The sequence below is a fragment of the Protobothrops mucrosquamatus genome, unplaced genomic scaffold (assembly GCF_001527695.2).
Source record: "Protobothrops mucrosquamatus isolate PMUCROS unplaced genomic scaffold, P.Mucros_1.0 scaffold286, whole genome shotgun sequence".
NCBI classification, from domain to species: domain Eukaryota; kingdom Metazoa; phylum Chordata; class Lepidosauria; order Squamata; family Viperidae; genus Protobothrops; species Protobothrops mucrosquamatus.
In genome coordinates this window covers 515,840-536,255 of record NW_015386630.1, presented here as the reverse complement: position 1 = coordinate 536,255, position 20,416 = coordinate 515,840, and the positions used below count along the sequence as shown (strand labels likewise).

General features: G+C 40.7%; 1 protein-coding gene across 1 annotated transcript in view; it reads right to left on the bottom strand.

The window, feature by feature from the left end:
- NCBP3 (nuclear cap binding subunit 3) overlaps window positions 1-14,634 on the bottom strand; it is a 17,247-nt gene extending 2,613 nt beyond the window's left edge. Inside the window, exons 1-11 of the mRNA XM_015814831.1 lie at window positions 14,429-14,634; window positions 13,551-13,616; window positions 12,400-12,505; window positions 10,982-11,107; window positions 10,662-10,787; window positions 8,980-9,053; window positions 7,900-8,008; window positions 6,933-7,032; window positions 5,156-5,259; window positions 1,251-1,539; window positions 437-634 (exon numbers count right to left, since the gene is read on the bottom strand). Of these exons, the coding sequence (XP_015670317.1) occupies window positions 437-634; window positions 1,251-1,539; window positions 5,156-5,259; window positions 6,933-7,032; window positions 7,900-8,008; window positions 8,980-9,053; window positions 10,662-10,787; window positions 10,982-11,107; window positions 12,400-12,505; window positions 13,551-13,616; window positions 14,429-14,611 (1,481 nt within the window). The 5' untranslated portion in view covers window positions 14,612-14,634. The remainder of the gene's footprint in view (window positions 1-436; window positions 635-1,250; window positions 1,540-5,155; window positions 5,260-6,932; window positions 7,033-7,899; window positions 8,009-8,979; window positions 9,054-10,661; window positions 10,788-10,981; window positions 11,108-12,399; window positions 12,506-13,550; window positions 13,617-14,428) is intronic.
- Between the last annotated feature and the right edge of the window lie 5,782 nt (window positions 14,635-20,416).

Below are 20,416 nucleotides of genomic sequence, written 5' to 3'. Positions count from 1 at the left end.
CACTCATCATCGCAATGAAGAATCCGAATATAAGCATTATTATTAAGCTGAGTATACCAGTGGTAGTACATCAGTGTTTCTCAACCTTGACAATTTTAAGGCATGTGGACTTCAACTCCCAGAATTCCACAGCCAGCAATGCTGGCTGTGGAATTCTGGGAGTTGAAGTCCACATGCCTTAAAATTGTCAAGGTTGAGAAACACTGCAGTACATGATCCAAGAGCCCGATGGGAAGACTGGGGGTGTGGATGGGGGTGTATGTGTACATGCACATGCAGTATCAGGAGGGTGAATGATCTGAAATGTCTTAACAGTGGGCCAAATCAACAATGCCATCTCAGGGGCATCGAGCACCTGAAAAATATCCATGTTGTTCATCCTATTTATTCTGAATTATACAAGTAATGCAATGTTACAAAACAGGTCCTCCAAAGCTGAAGTAAGTTGGGATAATCAACAGCAAAGAATCCTTTACCTGATTTCACAGAGCTCACGGGCTGATGCAGGCTAGGACTCCCGTGCCTTTTTTCTTCCAACAGCAGCCTCACATCAGTAACTTTCTCTGAGGCTCCTTTGCTTCCAATACGATTCTTGATATTGCTGGAAGTGACACTGTCTGCTCTCATTGAATTTCTACATTAAAAAAAAATAATCTTGCATGAATCAAAATGGAAACTGCAAACTCTACAAACTCCCGTCAGAACACCTTTTTGTGTAAAAGGTGTGTGGCTTAATGAGAATAGGTAAATCTGTACTTCAAAATCAAGGTTCCAGTTGTTCTGGAGTGAGAAAGTGCTCCAACCTCTGTTCTGTTGAACATCTCAAAGCCAAGAAAAGATCACCCCGAGGCTAGCTGAAGTCCTTAACGCCAGGGAAGACTAAATATTAGCATGAGCAAATATTTCCCAAATGTGATCATCAATGTGAGCGGAAAGGAGCCCCAGCACTCTTTTATCTTTTTGAATTTAATATTTTTCCTAATTTGATTTACCCTCAAATAGTTTCTGATTTATCTATTATAATCCTGTGGTCAGTTACATTGCAATTGCTTCATTTATTCTGCTTTAAATTTATTTTCATGCCTGTTTTTTCACATCACCAGTGTGCCTGTAATTCCAACAATTCCAATTGGTTTGAACCAATTTTCTTCTTTTATGCAATCTTAATTTGATGGTCAAATCTCATCAGCTCACCAACGTAATCTAGGATTAAGAAATAAAGGAGCTTTCTCAATGTAAACCAGCCTTACCTAATGCTCTTCAACTGAGATTCTACTTCATCTGCATACATAGTCATTTTCATGCTTTTCTTGGGGGAAGGAGTAGAGATCATTTTCAGCTCAAGATCATAGTCCATTTCATCAGAATCAGATTCGCTAGCACTGGACCGCCGAGCACTCCGTTCACGAGACTGCTTGTAAGCCTGAAGTTCATCTCTGTATTCCACAACTACACGATCATCCTCATCCATATATTGATCATCATCTTGGTCCTCCTCCTCTTCTTCCTCAATTGGTTCTTCAGGTACATTTACTAATCCTGGAAGGCAAGAAAGATCTTTCTAAAATGGCTAAAACCGCACCCACCATTTTATGTGTGAAAATGGTTGGATACAACCATTAGGTGGTATGTGGTATGTGGAGTACCTGCAAAGGAAACCAAAAAATAAGAATTCAGTAAATATTTTGCTGGTTTAGTGTACTTCCTCTTTCCAAAATGACTTCTACTGATGCCTAAGCACATTAGAAATCTATTTTGCTAATTCCCGTTAAAGAATTGTATGTTCCCTGTATGTATCATGAATTATGATCATAAATAACAGCTTATCTATTACATCAGTAATGATTGCAGCAATAGACCACCTTCTAATGAAGAGGAAAGAATATAAGATAACATCTATTGTCATTTTTCTGTATACACAATGGCACAAAATGAAATTCTGATGCCCACTCTCAAAAGAAAAAACGCCATCCACCAAACAGTGTCACCATCCCAAAGATAACAGTAATACAGTAACAGCAGCAGCATCCAAAAGTACCAAGTTATACTAAAATGACAACACAACTTACATACATATTAATCACAGTCCATTTTGAATATATAATGAAAAAAGAGCTTTGAGAGTTAACAAGGTTGATACTATTTACTACAAAGCTATTACAGAGTTTAGTTGTTCTCTTCAGGTAGCACGAAGCCTCCTCCCAGAAGGCAACAATGAAAACTGGTAATGGAGAGGATGTGTAAAGTCCCTGACAATATTGTGGACCCTGGTCAAGCAATGCTTATATGCCATGTGCTGGATAGAAGGAAATGAACTTCCAATAATCTTTTCCGTCATCCTCACCAGTCTATACACAGCCTGCCAGTCCAAAGCAGTAATACTTCCAAACCAAACAGTAATACATATGACAAGATATTCTCAATCATCCCTTTATAGAAAATGGTAAGGAAGATGTGTCTTCTTATACGACGCAGAAAATGCAGGCGCTGCAATGCTCACTTCACCAGTGTCTCACTGTTGAGAGACCAAGCTAACCTACTTGTTAGCTGCACCACAAGAAACTTAATACAGTACTCCTAACCACCCCCACAGTTGAATTAGTAATACAGAGAGGTATGTATCGCTGTGCCCGACTTTTCTGAAATCAATGATTTTTGTTTTGTTTTTCCTACATTTAGAACCAAAATGTTCTTATTACACCAGTTCATTGAACCCTCTTCCTATAAGCACCATCGTCATCCTGAATGAAGCCCACCATACCTCACAATATGGTTGGTAGCAAATTTTGCACAACATCATGAGTCATCAGGGTGAACAATAGTGGACTTGGGACACAGCCCTGAGGAAAACCTGGGCTAAAGAAATGGTGCTAGAAATATTAGTCCCAACTCGCACATACTGGGGCCTATCAGTGCAAAGAAAATCAAGAATCCAGTTGCACAAAGGAGTATTAAAGCCTAAAAGGCCTAGTTTCTTTGCGAAATGTGGAGGAATGATCATATTAAATACCAAATTAAAGTTGACAAACAGCATTTGCACATGAGTGTTTCTTTCCTCTAAGTGTGTCAAACTCAGATGGGGAACAGTGGAATTAGCACCCTCGTGGAGTGATTCACCCGGTAAGCAAACCGAAGTAAGTCAAATGCTGGAGGGAGGCTGGATACAATATAGTCCTTTATCAGCCTTTCAAAGCATTTCATCATGATGGACGTTAAGTGCAACCAAACAATAATCATTAAGACTTATGATTGTACAGTTTTTAGGCACTGGCAAAATAATTGCAGTCTTAAAATATGAAGGGATGACTGCCTTCTACAATGAAAGCTTAAAAATATCTGTAAGAACACAGGCCAACTCATCTGCACACTCCCTAAGAACTCGCCCAGGGATATTATTCAGGCTTGCCGCTTTCCGAATGTTAACTTTCTGCAATGTCCTCCAGACAGAAGTAACATCAAACCTAAGCACTTGCTCATTAAGTTGAGGCAGAGCTTTCCTCGCAAAGGTGCTATTTGATACATAAAATCATGAACAAACCAGCAACGTAAGAAAATATAGGGAAGAAAAAACCCAGGATAATTTTTTTAAAAAGGTTTCTCAAATGAACATTCACTTAAATTTCAAAATAATTTTTTACTTTGCAGATAAAGATGAGCTCTCATCTGTCATTACCCAATTCTTGATAAGAAAGGCTCTGAAATCATCACCTAGGTTAGGGGTAGGCAACCTTGGCTCTTTTATGACTCGTGGACTTCAACTCCCAGAATTCCTGAGCCAGCTATCTACGAGTCATAAAAGAGCCAAGGTTGCCTACCCGACCTAGGTAAACAACTCATACTTAATTCCAGAAAATATCATGAACGTTACTAACCCACAGATGTCATTGGACACTTATTGAATTACACTGACCATTACTATCTAGTCCATCCAAGTGTCAGAGTGGCTGTGGGGAATCAAATCATTTCTGCCCAATATGGTTCACCTCCTCAACTAAGAAAAGTCTTATTTTATTTTAACCATTATGAATGAGTGGACAAAATATACAGTTCTCTGGGTCACTATTGCTCCTTTATTTGTTAATAGGTGTTTAATATACTGAGCATTCATTTTGACACAGAGCAGCATAAATAGTAATAGCAGCCTCTTGGATGAAAGCAACTTTTACCAGGTAGAATCAGATGTCAGACATACGGAACAGGTCTCTCTCCTGAAAACATTAACTGATGGTATTTGAAAATCAAGAAGCAGGAATCATAAAGACACACTACTGGAAACATTTGCTCTTATTCTAATAATTTCTAGAAGCCAGTCCATGGTATCTTTTCTGATTATAAGCTAAGCTTCTCTGTTTACTGTTATTGTGATATTTGGATTATGGCATTTATGAATGGTTTGATTTCATAATTTTAGAAACACTTGCAGATTTCCAGATAGTTCCCCATCCAAGTAATAATTGGGTCTGACTGAATATTTTCTGTCAAGATCAGCTAGTTGAGGTGACCTTCTTTATGGACATTTTCTTAGAAACCTTGAAAAAGAGCTTAAAGTGCAAGATTAGTCACCAGATGTCAGTATAAAGATCTCAGTGACGTTTTCTGTACAGAGAGTAAAGTTTGTTCCCTGGTTGTTGTATTTTTAGTTTGCTCATACATGTCGTTTGCATGCGCAAATTCTTGGCTGTCTTGGTTTTGCAAGAACCAATTCTAAAGGCTGAAACAATTAGTTTTATCTGAGTTTGGGGCTGAATGATGACGCCAACTCTTGCCTTAAAATATTTATCTAGTGTTTTTTTTTCCTATTTGTGTTATTTGCTCCATACGATTACTTCGATTCTTAAACTATCTTGGCCTATATTCCAGGAATAATACTTTCTGTTGCTTTTAGAGAGGAATGAAGGCACAGTCCCAAAACCCAGTTTTTCCTTCCTATTTTGATTTCACAATGCTATTCTATAATACAGATAACTGTTTTTACTGGAGAGCCTATATACATGCAAAATTAGGTAATGAAGCTTTTATGTCAGAAAAAAAATACACATACACACATATTCATACACCAGTTTTATATACATACTCCAGTTTTATAATGTACAACAAACCAACTGTGTTAGAAGTAGTTATAATTTGCTTGCATTACAAAAATGTTTTCCCTTACCTGAGTGATGTTTATAAGGGGGTGTCAGACCATCATCATCCCCAATGAGAGTTCTTTTTTTAATTACATCCCGGTGAAGTCGGCGTGAATGATATCTCCGCTTCCTGCAAAGACAAGGAAGATTTGCAGCTATCACGTGCACCAACATAAGCTTTTCCTATAATCTTCCACTAAAAACTGGGCTTATTATAGACAATTTAGATATAACCAGTGAATTTTTGCTCAGGGATGATTTGGTTGTACCTTCTTCCATTTGCAAATGACCCAGAAAAATGATGAACTTTCATTTTCTCTTTTGTCACTACCATGACAAAATAAAATGAAGCTTGGTTATGGCTATAGTTCAGTGTTCTGAGAGATTCCAGCAAGCATCCTAATGGGCCATATGAACCAGACCACTGTGTTATACCATAACATAGTTTACATTTCTTTAATGTAATGCAAATATGCTGTTTGCTACGAACATAACAACTGTATTTTATTAATCCAGGATTAGCTTTAGCATATTGTGTCAACTATCACAGCCAAGAAGCCTGTTTTTCCTCTAACGGTTAACCCATCCCCTGATATACATATTAATTTGGTCTTGCAGATATGTTGGCAACTTTTCAAACTACAACTTAAAATTATATGGAGTCTAGGAAACTATTCTAGATATTTCCTGCATTCAAGAGCATTCCTATTTCCAGTATTCCTGAGTATTTATTTCTTGTGCTGTCTGCTGCAGTTCTTCTACTTGTAATGTCTTCTTGTAATCAAGCATGTACCTAATTCCACACCCCAAGAATATAGTAAGATGGGCCTGGACTAAAGACCGCCCTAATAAATCCAGTGCATTAACTGATGCTGCTATAGACCAGGGCTTTTCAACCAGTGGTACGGGTACCACCTGTGGTACATTGGCACCTGGCAGGTGGTACGCGACCATCCTAGAAAAAGTAGCGGGGGAGGGGAATGAGCTGAACCGATGGCAGCACCGCACAAGCCTGAGCTGCAGGGCTGTCACGGCTCAGCGGAAGCGCCAGGATCAGCGCCAGGCTCCAGCTGGAGCTCGGCGCTGATCCTGGTGCTTCTGCTGAGCCCAAAAGAAGCGCCGATCAGCTGGAAAGCAGCACTGATCCTGGCGCTTCTGCTGAGCCCAGAAGCGCCGATCAGCTGGAATGTTGCAGCATCTCCAGGGTCTTGTGATTTACATACAGATGCTTGGCAACTGATTCATATTTATGACGGTCACAGTGTCCCAGGGTCATGTGAAGTGATCAAAACCGGGTGCAACCACCCAGCAGATGGGGGGAATAAAAACCAAACACCCCCCCACCCCATCCCCGCTGCCAATCCTCAACAGAAATGCTCACAACAATGAAAACCTCGGACAGGAGGAAGAGCGCCACTGGGTGGGTAGGCGGGGGGCACTTTTTTCAGTGCCATTGTAACTTCAAACAGTCACTAAGTGAACTGTCGTAAGTCGAGGACTACCTGTACTTTCTCACTTTTTTCCTTTTTTTTTGGTCATCAAGTTTTTGACACCTTGCTAGGTGACTGGTGGTACTTGGATGTTGCCATATCCTAAAAGTGGTACAATGGGTGAAAAGGTTGAAAAGCCCTGCTATAGAGAATGAAGAGCGTACTGAGAAGATACTTCCCATACATCTTCCTAGCCTGACAGACACAGGAGATGTGGGAAATGAAAGGTACTTTCAAATGAAGGAATCAAGCTAACACAATAGCTCATATTTTGGATAATACAATTTCCAAGGGGTATCTCTTCCCAGCTCACCATGAGTTGCTCAAGATGCCTTTCATGCCTCCATAATTAGGATTTCCATATTTCATGTAATATTGGCTTCTCCTGGCAGCTCCAAGCTCCTTCTTGTCATCTGTAAGAGTAGCACAAATGCTAAGTGGATGCAGGAACATTCTACACTAGTGGAACTATGGAACCAATCACAAATTCTTTCCATAGTGGGAATCAATTTCAATGGCTAAAATGTAACCCTAATGCTTTTTAATGTTGTGGATTTTTTTTGGTTTTTTAACTCAAAACAGAGGGGTTAATTCTGTAGAGGCTTACTATCTAAATATGGGTGTTATTTCGCTAAAAATATTTTAAAAAGCAACAAATAGAAGAAAAAAATCACAATCACATTTCATTGCTGTGGCTTCATGCAGTCCACAGACAGCCGATACCTGATCTATAACCTATGAATCTGAGAGTGGAAAGCATTAGGAAAGATTAAAAGATGAGATGAAAATCTACATAGCTAAAACTTTTTCTGATACATTTGGTGACTCTTAAGAGACGGGCTTCTCTTCAGTAGCATCTTTGTTATGCAGAGCCTTCCACTTGGCACCCATATTTTCACCACTCCAGCAACACATTACATATTATTACCAAGGTTGGTTTTTTTTTACAGATTTACAAATGTTTTTAATTCTTTTGAAATTTCTGTGAAATTTTTGGTTAATTATTGTATAGATGGGAAATAGCTAATTCATTTTATTTCAGGGTTCATGAAAGATTTCTGTAGACCAGGGGTGTCAAACTGCTGGCCCGTGGGCCGGACGCGCCATCTGGAAGCCTCGCCCACCCCATTGCCGGCAATGGCAAAACCGTCCCGATACACCGCGCGACGTCACGTGACGTGAGTTTGACATGTCTGCTGTAGACCATAAAACCAAGACAAACTGGGCCATAACTATGCACTGCATTGCAATGGACTCTTTGTATAGGTCAAGCTCTTTACCTCTGGTGGCAAATCTCATGAAGAGCTTGTTGCCTTTGGCCAGCTTACTGGCCGGACGAAGGTCATTACGCAAAAGGGAATCTTCTTCCACTTGGGATAAAGTGTCCAGCTGTAGAAAAAAAAAACACTCACAAAGGTATTGTTCTAGTTCAATTCAAGATCTCTCAGCTTGAAGAAGCCAGCCCAGTTTTTGATTTTGCTTTCAGATTTTTTCATTCAGTTCAATCAAATTACAAGATGACATACATGTCTTTGAGAGGAGCACAAAGCTCAGCTTAAGGGGCCTGTTATTGGTCTAATACGCAGCCAACCACAGTTCCTATGTTATAATTACATTTTATTTGAGCTTGTCAATGAAACTTGCCCCCCCGCCCGGCAAATTAGACTGTAGATACTCATTAGTCATATTCTGCTATTTCATTTCAGCTTTCCCCATTATGGGCCCTCTTCAGGTATGCAGGACATCTCCCAGAATCAGCTAGCATGGTAACTGCTAAGAATGTTAGGAAGACCATACATCTAGACCAGTGATGGTGAACCTTTTAGAGACCGAGTGCCCAAAAACTGGCCCCGCCCCCGCTCCACCCCCCACCCCCACCCCGCTCCACCCCCCCACCCCGTCCCCGCTCTGCCTCTACCCCACCTGCCCGCAGGGCCACTCACCGTTTCCAGGGCCTGCCGCAGATCGCCCAGCAGCACCATGGCAGCCACACCCTCGGCCCGCGCCCGCATCAACTGTGCACGATGGGGCGTGAGGGCAGTCTTATGTACGCTGCCTGACTGCCATGTCCTTGGCTGTACTGCTCCGTGTGGGCCACACTCGGGGGGCGACTCTCCTCCAGGGGGGCTGCTGGTGAGGGGGTTGCGGGGGGGGAGGCAAGGCTGGGGCAACGCCACGTGTGCCCACAGAGAGGGCTCTGAGTGCCGCCTCTGGCACGCATGCCATAGGTTCGCCACCACTGATCTAGACAATGCTCGAGTTGTGGAGGGCTATATAGGTAATCTCTTCCTTGATTTTGGTTTCTTTTTTTGGTTCTTATTCAAACAGACTTGGTCACAGCCCAAACATGCTACACTAACCTCTGTATCACTTGGATGATCATCTTCTACCTCACCTTCTTCCGTTTCTTCATCTGAGTTTGACTCCTCTTTTTCTAAAATAAACAAAAATATATTTTACAATCATTACTTTGTCTATACCTAGTAAATAACGGCCTAGTTCAGGGGTAGGCAACCTTGGCTCTTTTATGACTCGTGGACTTCAACTCCCAGAATTCCTGAGCCAGCAGGAAGTCCACGAGTCATAAAAGTCATAAAAGAGCCAAGGTTGCCTACCCCTGGCCTAGTTCATCACCCAGAAGTGACAAAGGCAGAAGTCATGAGATGAAGCAGGATTTCTCCACAAGAATGGAACGCAGCTGGCCCTTTTGCACTCCAATATTGACTCTCCAGGTTCCCAGCACTAAAGCCATGTAAGACTCAGAAAAGGAAGAAGATGAAGATGAGCCTCAAGATGAACACAACATGAGCCACACTTCTTATGAAAGAAATACATTTCCTACCTAGTACCAAGTAGCTCAGGGACAGAGAACCTGGCTCACATGCAGATTACCCCAGTATCAGTCCAAAGCATTCAAGGTTACAACCTTTCAGGGAGTAATGCAATTGGCATTATTACTTGGCTTGAAACCGTGGAAGAGCATAGGAAACACTCTTGCATTAGGGAAAGCCATTACATTAGTTAAGGACTGCCTAACTATTTGCTGTAGTCTGATCAACCAAAAATTGGAGATAAACCGGATGGAGTCTTTCCGTATCTTTCTAGTATAGTCAGAATTGAACCTAAAAACTTTTGTATACAAAACGTGTTCCACTAATTAAGTATAGTTCTTTCTACAGCACAGACAATACAGATACTCCTTGACTTACAACCACAACTGAGCCCACAATTTCTGTTATTGAGACATTTGTTAAGTGAGTTTTGCCCCATTTTATGACCTTTCTTGCCACAGTTATTAAGTGAATTACTGCAGTTGTTTAGTTAGTAACACTTTGTGGTTTAATGAATCTGACTTCCCCATTGACTTGTCAGAAGATTATAAAGTGATCACATGACCCCAGGACACTGCAATCATCATAAATATGAGTCAGTTGCCAAATGCCTGAATTCTGATCACATGACCATGGGGATGCTGCAATGGTTGTGTGAAAAACCGTCCTGCGTCATTTTTTTCCAATGCTGTTGAAAGTTTGAACTGTAACTAAATGAACTGTTGTAAGTCAAAGACTACCTGTACAAGCTCAGCCAAACCAGTAGTCCACCTCAATAGAGTGTCATGTCACAAATAAAAATATTTAATTATAAAAATAAGGAGTTGAACCAAAAGCAAAAAGATAAAAATGGAATAAAGGCTTAAGTCTGATTAGCACTAAGGGCCTGAAACTGAGTTAATTCTTCTGAACATGCCTACCGTTTCACATGTTCAGTCTCCTTTATTATGATCAGTAGTTTTCTTGAAAATCCTTTTCAGTCTTGTTACCTAAGGCCTTTTCACACAGGTGATGAAATATAGATGAAATATACGTACAACATTTAGAGGTAGAAGCTGATACTATGATCTCTGCAAGCAAAACTATCACTGGAACTACAGAAGTGATTTCAGCAGTGAATTTCAGAATTCCACTTAACACCAATTAACATGTGCCTAGATGTACCATACAAAATCCAAAGTCCTGTGGCTAAGGAACAAAATGTCTTTTACCTTTCTTTGTGGATTCTTCTATTTTCTTACAGTTTTCTTGGGATTTTATTTTTGCCTCACCAGGCATAGAACTCATGTTGATAAGTGCTCGCGTCGCTGTTACTTCATCAAGCCAAACAACATTGCCTCAAAAGAAAGAAAAAAATCCAGTTAGTGCCCAAACTACAAACACATAATGAAAAATGCAATACTCTGTCTCAAGTGTAGGAGAAATGTCATAAGGAAAAACTCTTCCATTCCCACTATACGTTTAACAGAAAATAAAGGTGACAATCCCCATAGAATAAATAATCTTTCTGCTTAAAATAAATAGTACTTACAAGATGTGTCATCCAGCCACTCAATGTGAGCAGGGGGATATTCCTTGAAATAGGCAAAAATATCCTGGGTGCTCATTTCATCAACACCATAAATATATATGGTATCTAGTCGCAATTTGGGAATGGCTACAAGAAATTCAAAATCTAGTCTAAGTGTCAGCAACTAACCCAAAAAAAGGCAAGCAAAACAAAAAACATCAGGCAACAATGCAAATAAATCAGCTTTTCATCACTTTTTTGTAGGTTCAAGAAAGCACAGTTCAAAAAAGGAAGAAAGGCTGCTTTGTCCCATTATCAGATTTATAGATGAAAAACCTGGAAAAGGATTCCTTTCATTCCCTTTTCCATAGTCCATCTTGGAATTCTTTCCCTAATGTAGGCATAACAAGGTTAAAGGAGTGATAGGGGGTCATCATTCTTTTGAAAACAGTAAATAATGCACATTGTAAAAATCTATTCAGATTTGTATCTGAATAGATTTTTACAATGTGCATTATTCACTGTTTTCAAAAGAATGATGACCCCCTTTAAATTCAACAATATTTGTTCTCATTTAAGGATCACAGGAACCATAGTTGCATAAGAAGACTTTAGATTTTTCAATGTGAGCATATTTTCATGTAAAATTATATGTCCTGAAGTTCACTTCCGATATCTTCCACTATTATACCATCCTAGATGAACTAATGATTTGACTCAGTACATAGCAGATAACTATGTACTAAAATAAACATTTACCCACCTACTGTGTCAGACTTGCCACAGCTTGAACCTCTAAATAAGAATGATCCTTAACTCCATTTACTGACAAAGGTATAGTTTACTAGAAGTCAAGTGAATTACAGTAATGCGTAGCCAGAACTGAAAATCGAGCGCCAAAATCCCCAAGTCTAACTTTTCTCTCCTTCAGTTGCTTCCCATGGGCCCTCATGTCATATCAAACTCAGATAAGATGCTTTTGGAACAGTCACTTCAGGCGTAGGTTTGGTATGCAGCTGCATTCTGTTCCCAGGCGGTTGTCTTTGAAGTCTATCTCAGAAAGATACAGTGAAGTTTCGTTTCCCCAATCATCCCATCTACCATCCAGCCCCCCCCCCCCCAGTTCATGGCAACTGATTCTGAATGGTTGAGAAGTGCAAACGTGAGGTGGCAGCCAACATACTGTTTCTACACAAAGTGCCTGATTCCCAATCTACTAGCATCACTGCTCTACTCTACTAATTCATTTGCTGAAATTAAAAAAATGTAACATTTGGATTCTTTCCTCATCTATACAAAGCTATCCACTGAAAAATACACTCATTACGGAGGATCAGTTGTGCATTTCATCCAACCTGAAAGACCAAAACACCAAGTTTTACAAAGCCCAGAACAAATGGGAAGATTTACTTGTTTACAGAGCACACAGTTCTCAGTACCTTTCTTCATCATATCTCGATCCAGTGTTACATTTCTTTGAGCAAGATTGATTTCTCCACGAAAATGAAAACGTTTTGCTCTCTGCTCCTTCTTCTCAATCGCTTCCTACAAAAAGGAAAAAAAGAGGTGATTGAATATCCAAGTGACTGGTAGTAACAGCAGCTGATATCTGCTTTGCAAAAAACAGAAAAAACATTCATATGTCTTAAAACCTAAATTCATTTTTTGTGCTACTCTGCAATATTACAACATTACCTGTATTTGAATAGCAGCAGAAATTATGGTCTGATGCTTTATGCAGTATAACTGGAAAAACAACTTGCTCCTTCTATCAAGTCTCCATGTGATGCAGAAACATTTGGCTCTCCCTGACAGAAGGGAATGATGCAATTGGGAAATAAAATCCAGGCCACCATTAAAAAAGCTTCTCAATAAATTTAGACAGCTACAATTTTTCACGTTCACAGCAGGAAGATAGGTAACTTCCCATTTAAGAAAAATATGCAGAGGCCCAATTGTTTCAGGATACAAAATCTTCCCATAAATTGCTTCTTGCAATAAAATATCAGCTGTATTCAATAGCCTTCCTAAAACTGGGGATGAGTCCAGTGTGCCATAGCCCAATCTCTGCAAATAACTATTAGAATAATCAGAGAAGCTGATGATAGATGACAGGAAAAAGCACCCATTTCCCAGGCATACTAAGACCAAGTTCTTGTGTCAAATGTTATTTTCAATTATTCGAATTGTCACAGTCCCATTTAAATATTGATTGTATTGGGGAATGAAAATATATTTCTTCAGGCTCAGAGTTATGTATGGAGATCAGTCAACTATGAAGGGAAGCTCACACTGAGAGATTCTAGAGAAAAAAAATAATGAAAACTATTACATTTGCCATTATATACTTATTAAAGAACAGATAATTTACACAATTGCAAATAACACATTACTTGGATCCTGCCAACAACCCTTATTTTTAAAGGTGGAAGGCCATGCTGTAGAGATATGCCTATATACTGAAATGGATTGAAACTCACATAATATACATACATATAGCAATATGTATACGTGTACATCAATGAATCTGAAATTTGACATTTTCCAGGTTTCCAAAATGAATGAAAAGCACATCACTGTACATAAATACCTTTGAAGTCACATCTATTCCAGTGACAAAGCTCCCAGCTTTGTTTTCATATCTTCGGCTAGTATCCTGAAATAAAACAATCATTAATATAATTATTGAGCAAAGTGCCTTTCTGTAGGGTAGTGTCCCCAATTAACGAGGAAAGTTATAATATACTTTCCTAATCTGAAGTTCTCCTAGAAAGCAGTTCTCCTGCTTCAACCTTTTGTCATCTCCCAATTCCCAAAGATCCAAACCAATTTATTAACAAGGGCCATCCAAGCTAAAAAAAACATTTCAGTTGCTCTTTCTTGTTTTTCTGAGGCTTCCTGTTAAATTTAAACTGATGTACCTTTTTTTTTTTTGAAGCCCAAAGTAAAGGACTGGTAAATTTCTACCATTCCTCACCCGCCTCCAAAAGAGCATTGCCACCTGTGAGAAGGCCACCATCTCCATCATGTCCTCCATAAAGGGCTCTTCAAGAGCCCATGAAGCATCCTAGAGAAATCTCCTCAGCTACACTGCACTGTCTGTGAAATGACGAAGCCCACGTTAAGTAAGTACATAAAACTCCCTTTTTAGTGCAAAATCTTGGGAAAGCTTCTATCTGGGGCCAGGCAGCCATGCAAGCAGTCTGAGGCAGAAGAAGAAACGAGGGAAGAAAGCAAAGATCTTTTAAATCAGGGCTGCACGGCCTACTTGTCAACATCCGTGTATCTCGGTAACCCCATTCATCCGGATACAGCGAATTCAGTCTCTTTGGCCATGGAAATGCAGTCTGCACATGCGCAAAGAGTGCCCTGTTTTTCAAGCCTCGGATCCCGGTTTATGTGTCTAAAGGCCTCCGGAAGCGGCGGACTGTGACCCCTCCACCCGGCCCGTTCCCCAGGCTCCGTTACCGGCAGCAGCTCCCTCAACGAGCGCTCCACCGGCACGGCTAGTTCCTCCGCTGATGCCGTAGCTATCTGAGGCGAGGTGGTAGCGGGGGCTCCGGTCTGAAGCAACAGCTCGCCCTCCTCCACTTCCATGGGCTCCGGCTCGGTCGCCTTCACCGAAATACGGAGGCCCCGTACAGCCGCCATCGCCCCACAGGCCCCGCTGCCGCCGAAGGAGGGCGAGACCGGAAACAGGAAAAGTGAAGGCGGAAGTCATAGAGATACGTTGATCGGCTGTGCAGAGCGCCACTCGAGGGAAGGCGCTGCGCCCATCAGAGGGCGGTTTGTGGAGGCGACTTGAGAAATTATCCTTTGCACCGCCTTGGAAGATGGGTTTTGTTGTTATCCTGCCTCGCCGTTGCCGGAAAATAGGAAAAAGTACCTTTTTCAGTGTTTCTCAACCTTGACAATTTTAAGGCATGTGGACTTCAACTCCCAGAATTCCACAGCCAGCATTGCTGGCTGTGGAATTCTGGGAGTTGAAGTCCACATGCCTTAAAATTGTCAAGGTTGAGAAACACTGGGTTAGGTGAACCTGATAATTATTTGTGTTCTCAATTCGCACAATATATTGAACCGTAAACTGAGCAAATAGAATTTCCAACAGCATGTTAAGCTACACATACACGTCCGGAGAGCAAAGCTTGTTATTTTTGCAGTCTGTTAGTCCTATACATAACTTATATGTGAATGACCCAACTAGATATTTAATTAACTTATTTAAGCGCATTACATCAACCTAGTCATCGTTTGCAATCACGTGACATCCATTCATCAAATTCCAAACTGCTTCAACAAAAGTATGTAATGATTATGTTGCTGTGCAGGTTCAACATCCTCTCTCCTCCCCTTTCTAGCCTCAAATGACAGAGTCAACTTAATTATCACTGCCAATATTCAAGAACCTTCAAGTCAGTTTCTAGCAGCCTGTCCTAGAAAGGAATATAGACCAGACTTGTTAAGTGCAGTCCAACTACAATATCTTCCAAACTGACAAAATGTTCAAGGAAGCAGCAATGCTGGCAGCAAGTAGCTGTCACTGGCAACACTCAGAAGTAGCCTGTGAAGTAGATAAAATAGCATAGGAGTAGACAAAATTGTCACTTGAAATAAAAACATAAAGAGGGCCATATAAAACTCCTTTTTAGCAGAAGTAGCAGAGAATCTCTAATGCATTCATTTGGAACAGAACTAGCAAAGTCATAGGTGGCAGAACTCATTTCTCAGGAGAATGATCAATGCCAATTGTAATTGTGACTTGCTTACAGAGTTAGTATTTTGCTAGCTGTACAATTCTGGGAATGGCAATCCCAATGCATTTAAGAGAGCCCCAGGTTGTAGAAAATTCTGCACAACAGTGGTTCTGGATGGTGGGATTCAGTGCTTGACTAAGGTGATGCAAGTCACGAGTCATGCAAACTTTAAAACTTTAGGGCTTACTGCAAATTATAAATAGAATAACTACATGCCATAAACATACAAATATTTTCAGAAAAAGTGGTCTTTTCATTTTTATCACTGAGATTCAAGTTCTTTGACAACATGATGGTTGGGACTTAAGATACGAAAAGAGGTTCAGCTACCTTGGGACTGAAATTATATCATTAATTTGTTTCTGATTTTGCAGATGGCTCGAATGTTTAATAAACTGGGACAAAATGTGGGGTATTCTTGAAGGTTTTCAAATATGGTTGAATGGCTCCTTTCAAAGGCACCTAGGGTTGCCAAATGTGGGCTGCAATGATCCAGATGATCACTGGATGGCAACAAAGAGGATTTTCTGAGCAGTCTTGTTTTTTGTAGTCTAGATCTGATAACCCTAATTAAGAGCAACAAATTTCTTATTGACAGTGTTTTTCTTTACCTTAAAATTCATGATGGAATGATTTTGTTTTGAAATATCCAGATCTCTCTTGGTAAAAGAAAGTGTTTGCTCCAGTTGCTGCTCTGGGTTTTCTTAGAAAGGGGAATAGGCCACGCAGCTGGGACTTGCATCTGCTGGACCATCTACTCATAGACATTTGTCTGGCTCTTGTTCTTGGCTCCATCCCAGATTTCTGAGCTCTAGGCTAGGAAATGTTTGTCCCTCTTTCTCATTCCCCTCCCCATTGAAACGTTTTTAGCAAGATATTTTAAGACTGTATGGTGATACGGCCAAGCTGTTGCTGCTGCTCTTCTCAATAGAAATGTCACCTCTTCACTTGACTCCTTGCTACTGGGGAAATGGTTAGAATTGGGTGAAATGGACTTTCAAGCTGGCAAGTGCTTTGTCTTTTGGGATATGCCTTCAACGATGATGTTTGTTCAATTGGGCTTGAGGCTGGCCTAGTCTGGAGACCTCTACCCTCTTCCTTTTGAAAAATCTGTTGTGGCTGCAGTGCAGACTTTACATTCTTCGCCCTTCCCCATAGCAATTTATGAAACCTTTATGCTACTTTCATCGTTTATATGTACACTTGTACACACGACCTCTCACTCCTCCTTTTCATCTTGGCATGCAGACTTTCCTTTCTTTATTTGCTTTGGAGAGATACCAGCGCATACACTAAAGTCCCATTTTCCAGGAAGCCTTCTGTTTTACTTCTCTGTAAAACAAGGGAGAGGGAGAGACCCCCTCACTCCATCATGTTTGCCTCGTTTTCTTTATTTTTTATTTTAATTTCTTTGCTTGATAGTTGTGAATCAGAGTCATTGAGAGTTGGGCAGTACATAAGTTTTATTATTACATCATCATCATCATCATCATCATCATCATCATTATTATTATTATTATTATCCCCTGCCCATTCCATATAACCCTCATGAGAGCACCCAACAGACACTATTTTTCACTAGGCAGCCTTGTATATCCCATTGCTAAAATTATTTTTTCTATCTCCAGATTTCTTCTTTATTTTGCCTTCCCTCTCTCCTTCCTTCCTCTTTCCCAGTGGATACTCTTTAAGTCTTACATAGTCCTTCACATTTTGAGGATGAACATCACCTGATATTGCCAATCAGAGGAGATGCATCAGACCATTTCATTATGAAATTAATGAAATTAAAGCAATACAAACAATAAAACTGCAGGGATAAATTGCAGCACTGTTGTGGAAGGATGGCTATATTAATCTATGGTTATGAAAACTAGAAAGAGTCTGGTAGCGCCTTTTGAGGCTAAACATGTTAAAAGGCATAAGCTTTCATGAGCCGCGGCTCATTTCATCAAATGCATGGAGTGACTTAACTACATTGGGATGAAATGGGGAGGGGGAAGGTGGGGAATACAGAGTGATTATGAAGGTTGTATGGAGGTCAAATTATAGGTTTATTATCAATTAACAATTGTAATATGTTAAAAGCCAACTGAATTGATTCATGCTTTCTGAGTTACCTATGAGACCTTTTGATATGTGTAAGCTCAGGTATCTCACGCTCAGTTGTGCTGATTTGGTTTGTTTGTTCTAAACTGCAACTTTGAGATCTGTAATAGAGTTCTGGGAGGTTAAAATATCCTGTTATTACTTGTTTTAAATCCCGATGTCAGTTGAGTGCCCATTAATTCTTTTGCACAAAATCCAACCTGTATGTCCTAACACAGTGGTTCTCAACCTTTTTAATGCCGCGACCCCCAACCGGTCATAAGTCGAGGACTAAACCAGTCGTAAGTTGAGGACTAAACCGGTCGTAAGTTGAGGACTACCCAACCGGTCATAAGTCGAGGACTTTCCCTGCCTGGGAGCGCCGCGCATGCATGGTTCCGCCCCCTGCGCCGGCCGAGGCATAGCTGGCAAGCAGCAGAGACGGAGCAGGCCGACCACCAGCTGGCCCAGCCCAAGAGAGGTAAGGCACCAGCCGGAAAAGGGAAAAAAAAATGGCGGACAGCCTTGCTTGGCGACCCCCGTGAAATGGTCGATCGACCCCAAATGGGGTCGCGACCCATAGGTTGAGAACCACTGTCCTAACAGAATCCAGAGGGGTTTTGCTAGCAGATGACAGCATATGTCACATTAGAGCAGTTTCCTTCATTACCTAAAACTGCTTATCAGAAAATCTTACCAAAGTTTGAGGACTGGTATTAAGTCTCTTCCTGAACAAATGGTTGTAGCTTGAGAACTACCTACATTATAAAAACAGTATCACTGAATAATCTTTATGTTATTTCAACAATTTCTCATTGGTAATGTAATCAATTACCATCTTAAAAGTAATACTTTGGGAGGTTTCTGAATATATTTTAGTACACATGGCAATCTTTAAGTCAATTTAAATATCCCTGTTGTGAAGGATAATGGGTTCATGTGTTGTTACTCAAAGAAAAAACACTTTTACCCAGTTCTGAGTAATTTATGCAGACTTCAGAAGCCTTGCATTAGAGCAGGGGTGTCAAACTGCTGGCCCGCGGACCGGTTGCATCATGCGGAGGCCGCTCCCACCCCAGCTCTGGCAACGCAAGAAAAGTCGCGATACGTCGCGACACGTCACGTGATATGGCGAGTTTGACACCTGTGCTTTAGAGGAAGAACATGTTAAGGCACTTCTAGCCTGGTGTGGAAAATTGTTGGAGCATATGATGGTGATGTTGGGGTAAATATGGGCAAAGTACACATCTGGGCTTGTTGCAGGGTTTGTTTCTCATATTAGCATATCCTGCTTCTGGTTATTTACGAGAATCTACTTCTGGCTGACTGGCTGTCTATATGCAACTATGGGTCTGCTACCAAATGTTGGGCTGTTGTTTATAGCTTATCAATAATGTGTTGTGAATTGTGCGAACTATAAGCTATGGCTGATCACTAGTGGTAATCTGTGGTTCTGTTTCTAAGATCTGTTTTTTAACTGGCCCTCCTGGGAAAACAATCTGGCTCTATTCATTTGTATATTGATTTCTCTGGATGGGTAGATCAGTCTCTTAAATGCCTAATTTAATTTCATCAGATGAACATCCTTGTCAGAACAAATACAATTGCAACAAAGATCCTTACTATAGACAATAATGTTTTGTTATTAGACTCTATTCCCCTTCCTCATGCTGGGATGGGGTCTGAGGATGTGTCTCGTTCAGTTCCCTCACAGGTCTTTCCTCTCTGCCCCCATGACTGCTTCATCCCCTGCCACAGATGCCTGCAGCGGAGGCTTCCTTTCCATTAACCACCCTTCCTCTTCAATAAATGCCAGTTGGTAGGGGCAGGGAAGTTACCTTCAGCCATAAAAAATAGAATTGCTGTATATCAAACATGTTTAGCAATATATCCAGTTCAGCTCCTAGAAATGGGAAAATAAAGTGAAAGGATGAGTTGTTATTGTAAAGAGGGATTTCCTTAGGTACACCTAGGTTGCAGGAGGGAAATGTTCACTAGATCTCCTTCTACCAACCCACATCTTATTTTGTGTGACCATAATGTTGCTATGGTGTTTGAGCATGTGCACTTGATTGTACGACACTTAACTTCTAGCTTGGGTGATCTCCTGGTTTTAGCAAAATAGTGAAGGGCATGGCTTTCTAGCAAATATGAGATTTGTCATAACTTTTTTTAAAAAGAAAAACCCACATAGAAACCAGCCATTGTTCTATGCAGAATTAATCCTGCAGATGTCCCATGAGGGCAGGCCCTAAAACCCCCTGGCTGCCATCTTCCAAAAAAGGCGGAAAGATCTGATAGCAAGAGCAGGAAGAAAGACAAGGAAGAAAACAACAGGAAGATGAAGGGGTTGGCCATGGCCCCGTCTGGAGGTCAAGCATTTGCAATCATAACTCCAGGAATGTGTTGGGAGGATTAGTCAGACCTCCTTGAGCAATGTGGCTATCAGTTGGTTATCATCAAGCAGGGGATTCTGTTCTCATGAGTAGGCCTGGGTGTACTTAAATAACTTCTGAGAATGTCCACTTACGGCATGTTAATTGTTTGTGGAAGGCCTACCTGTGCAATGCTATATAGTAGAATCCAGGAAGGCTGGAGAAAGAAGATAAAG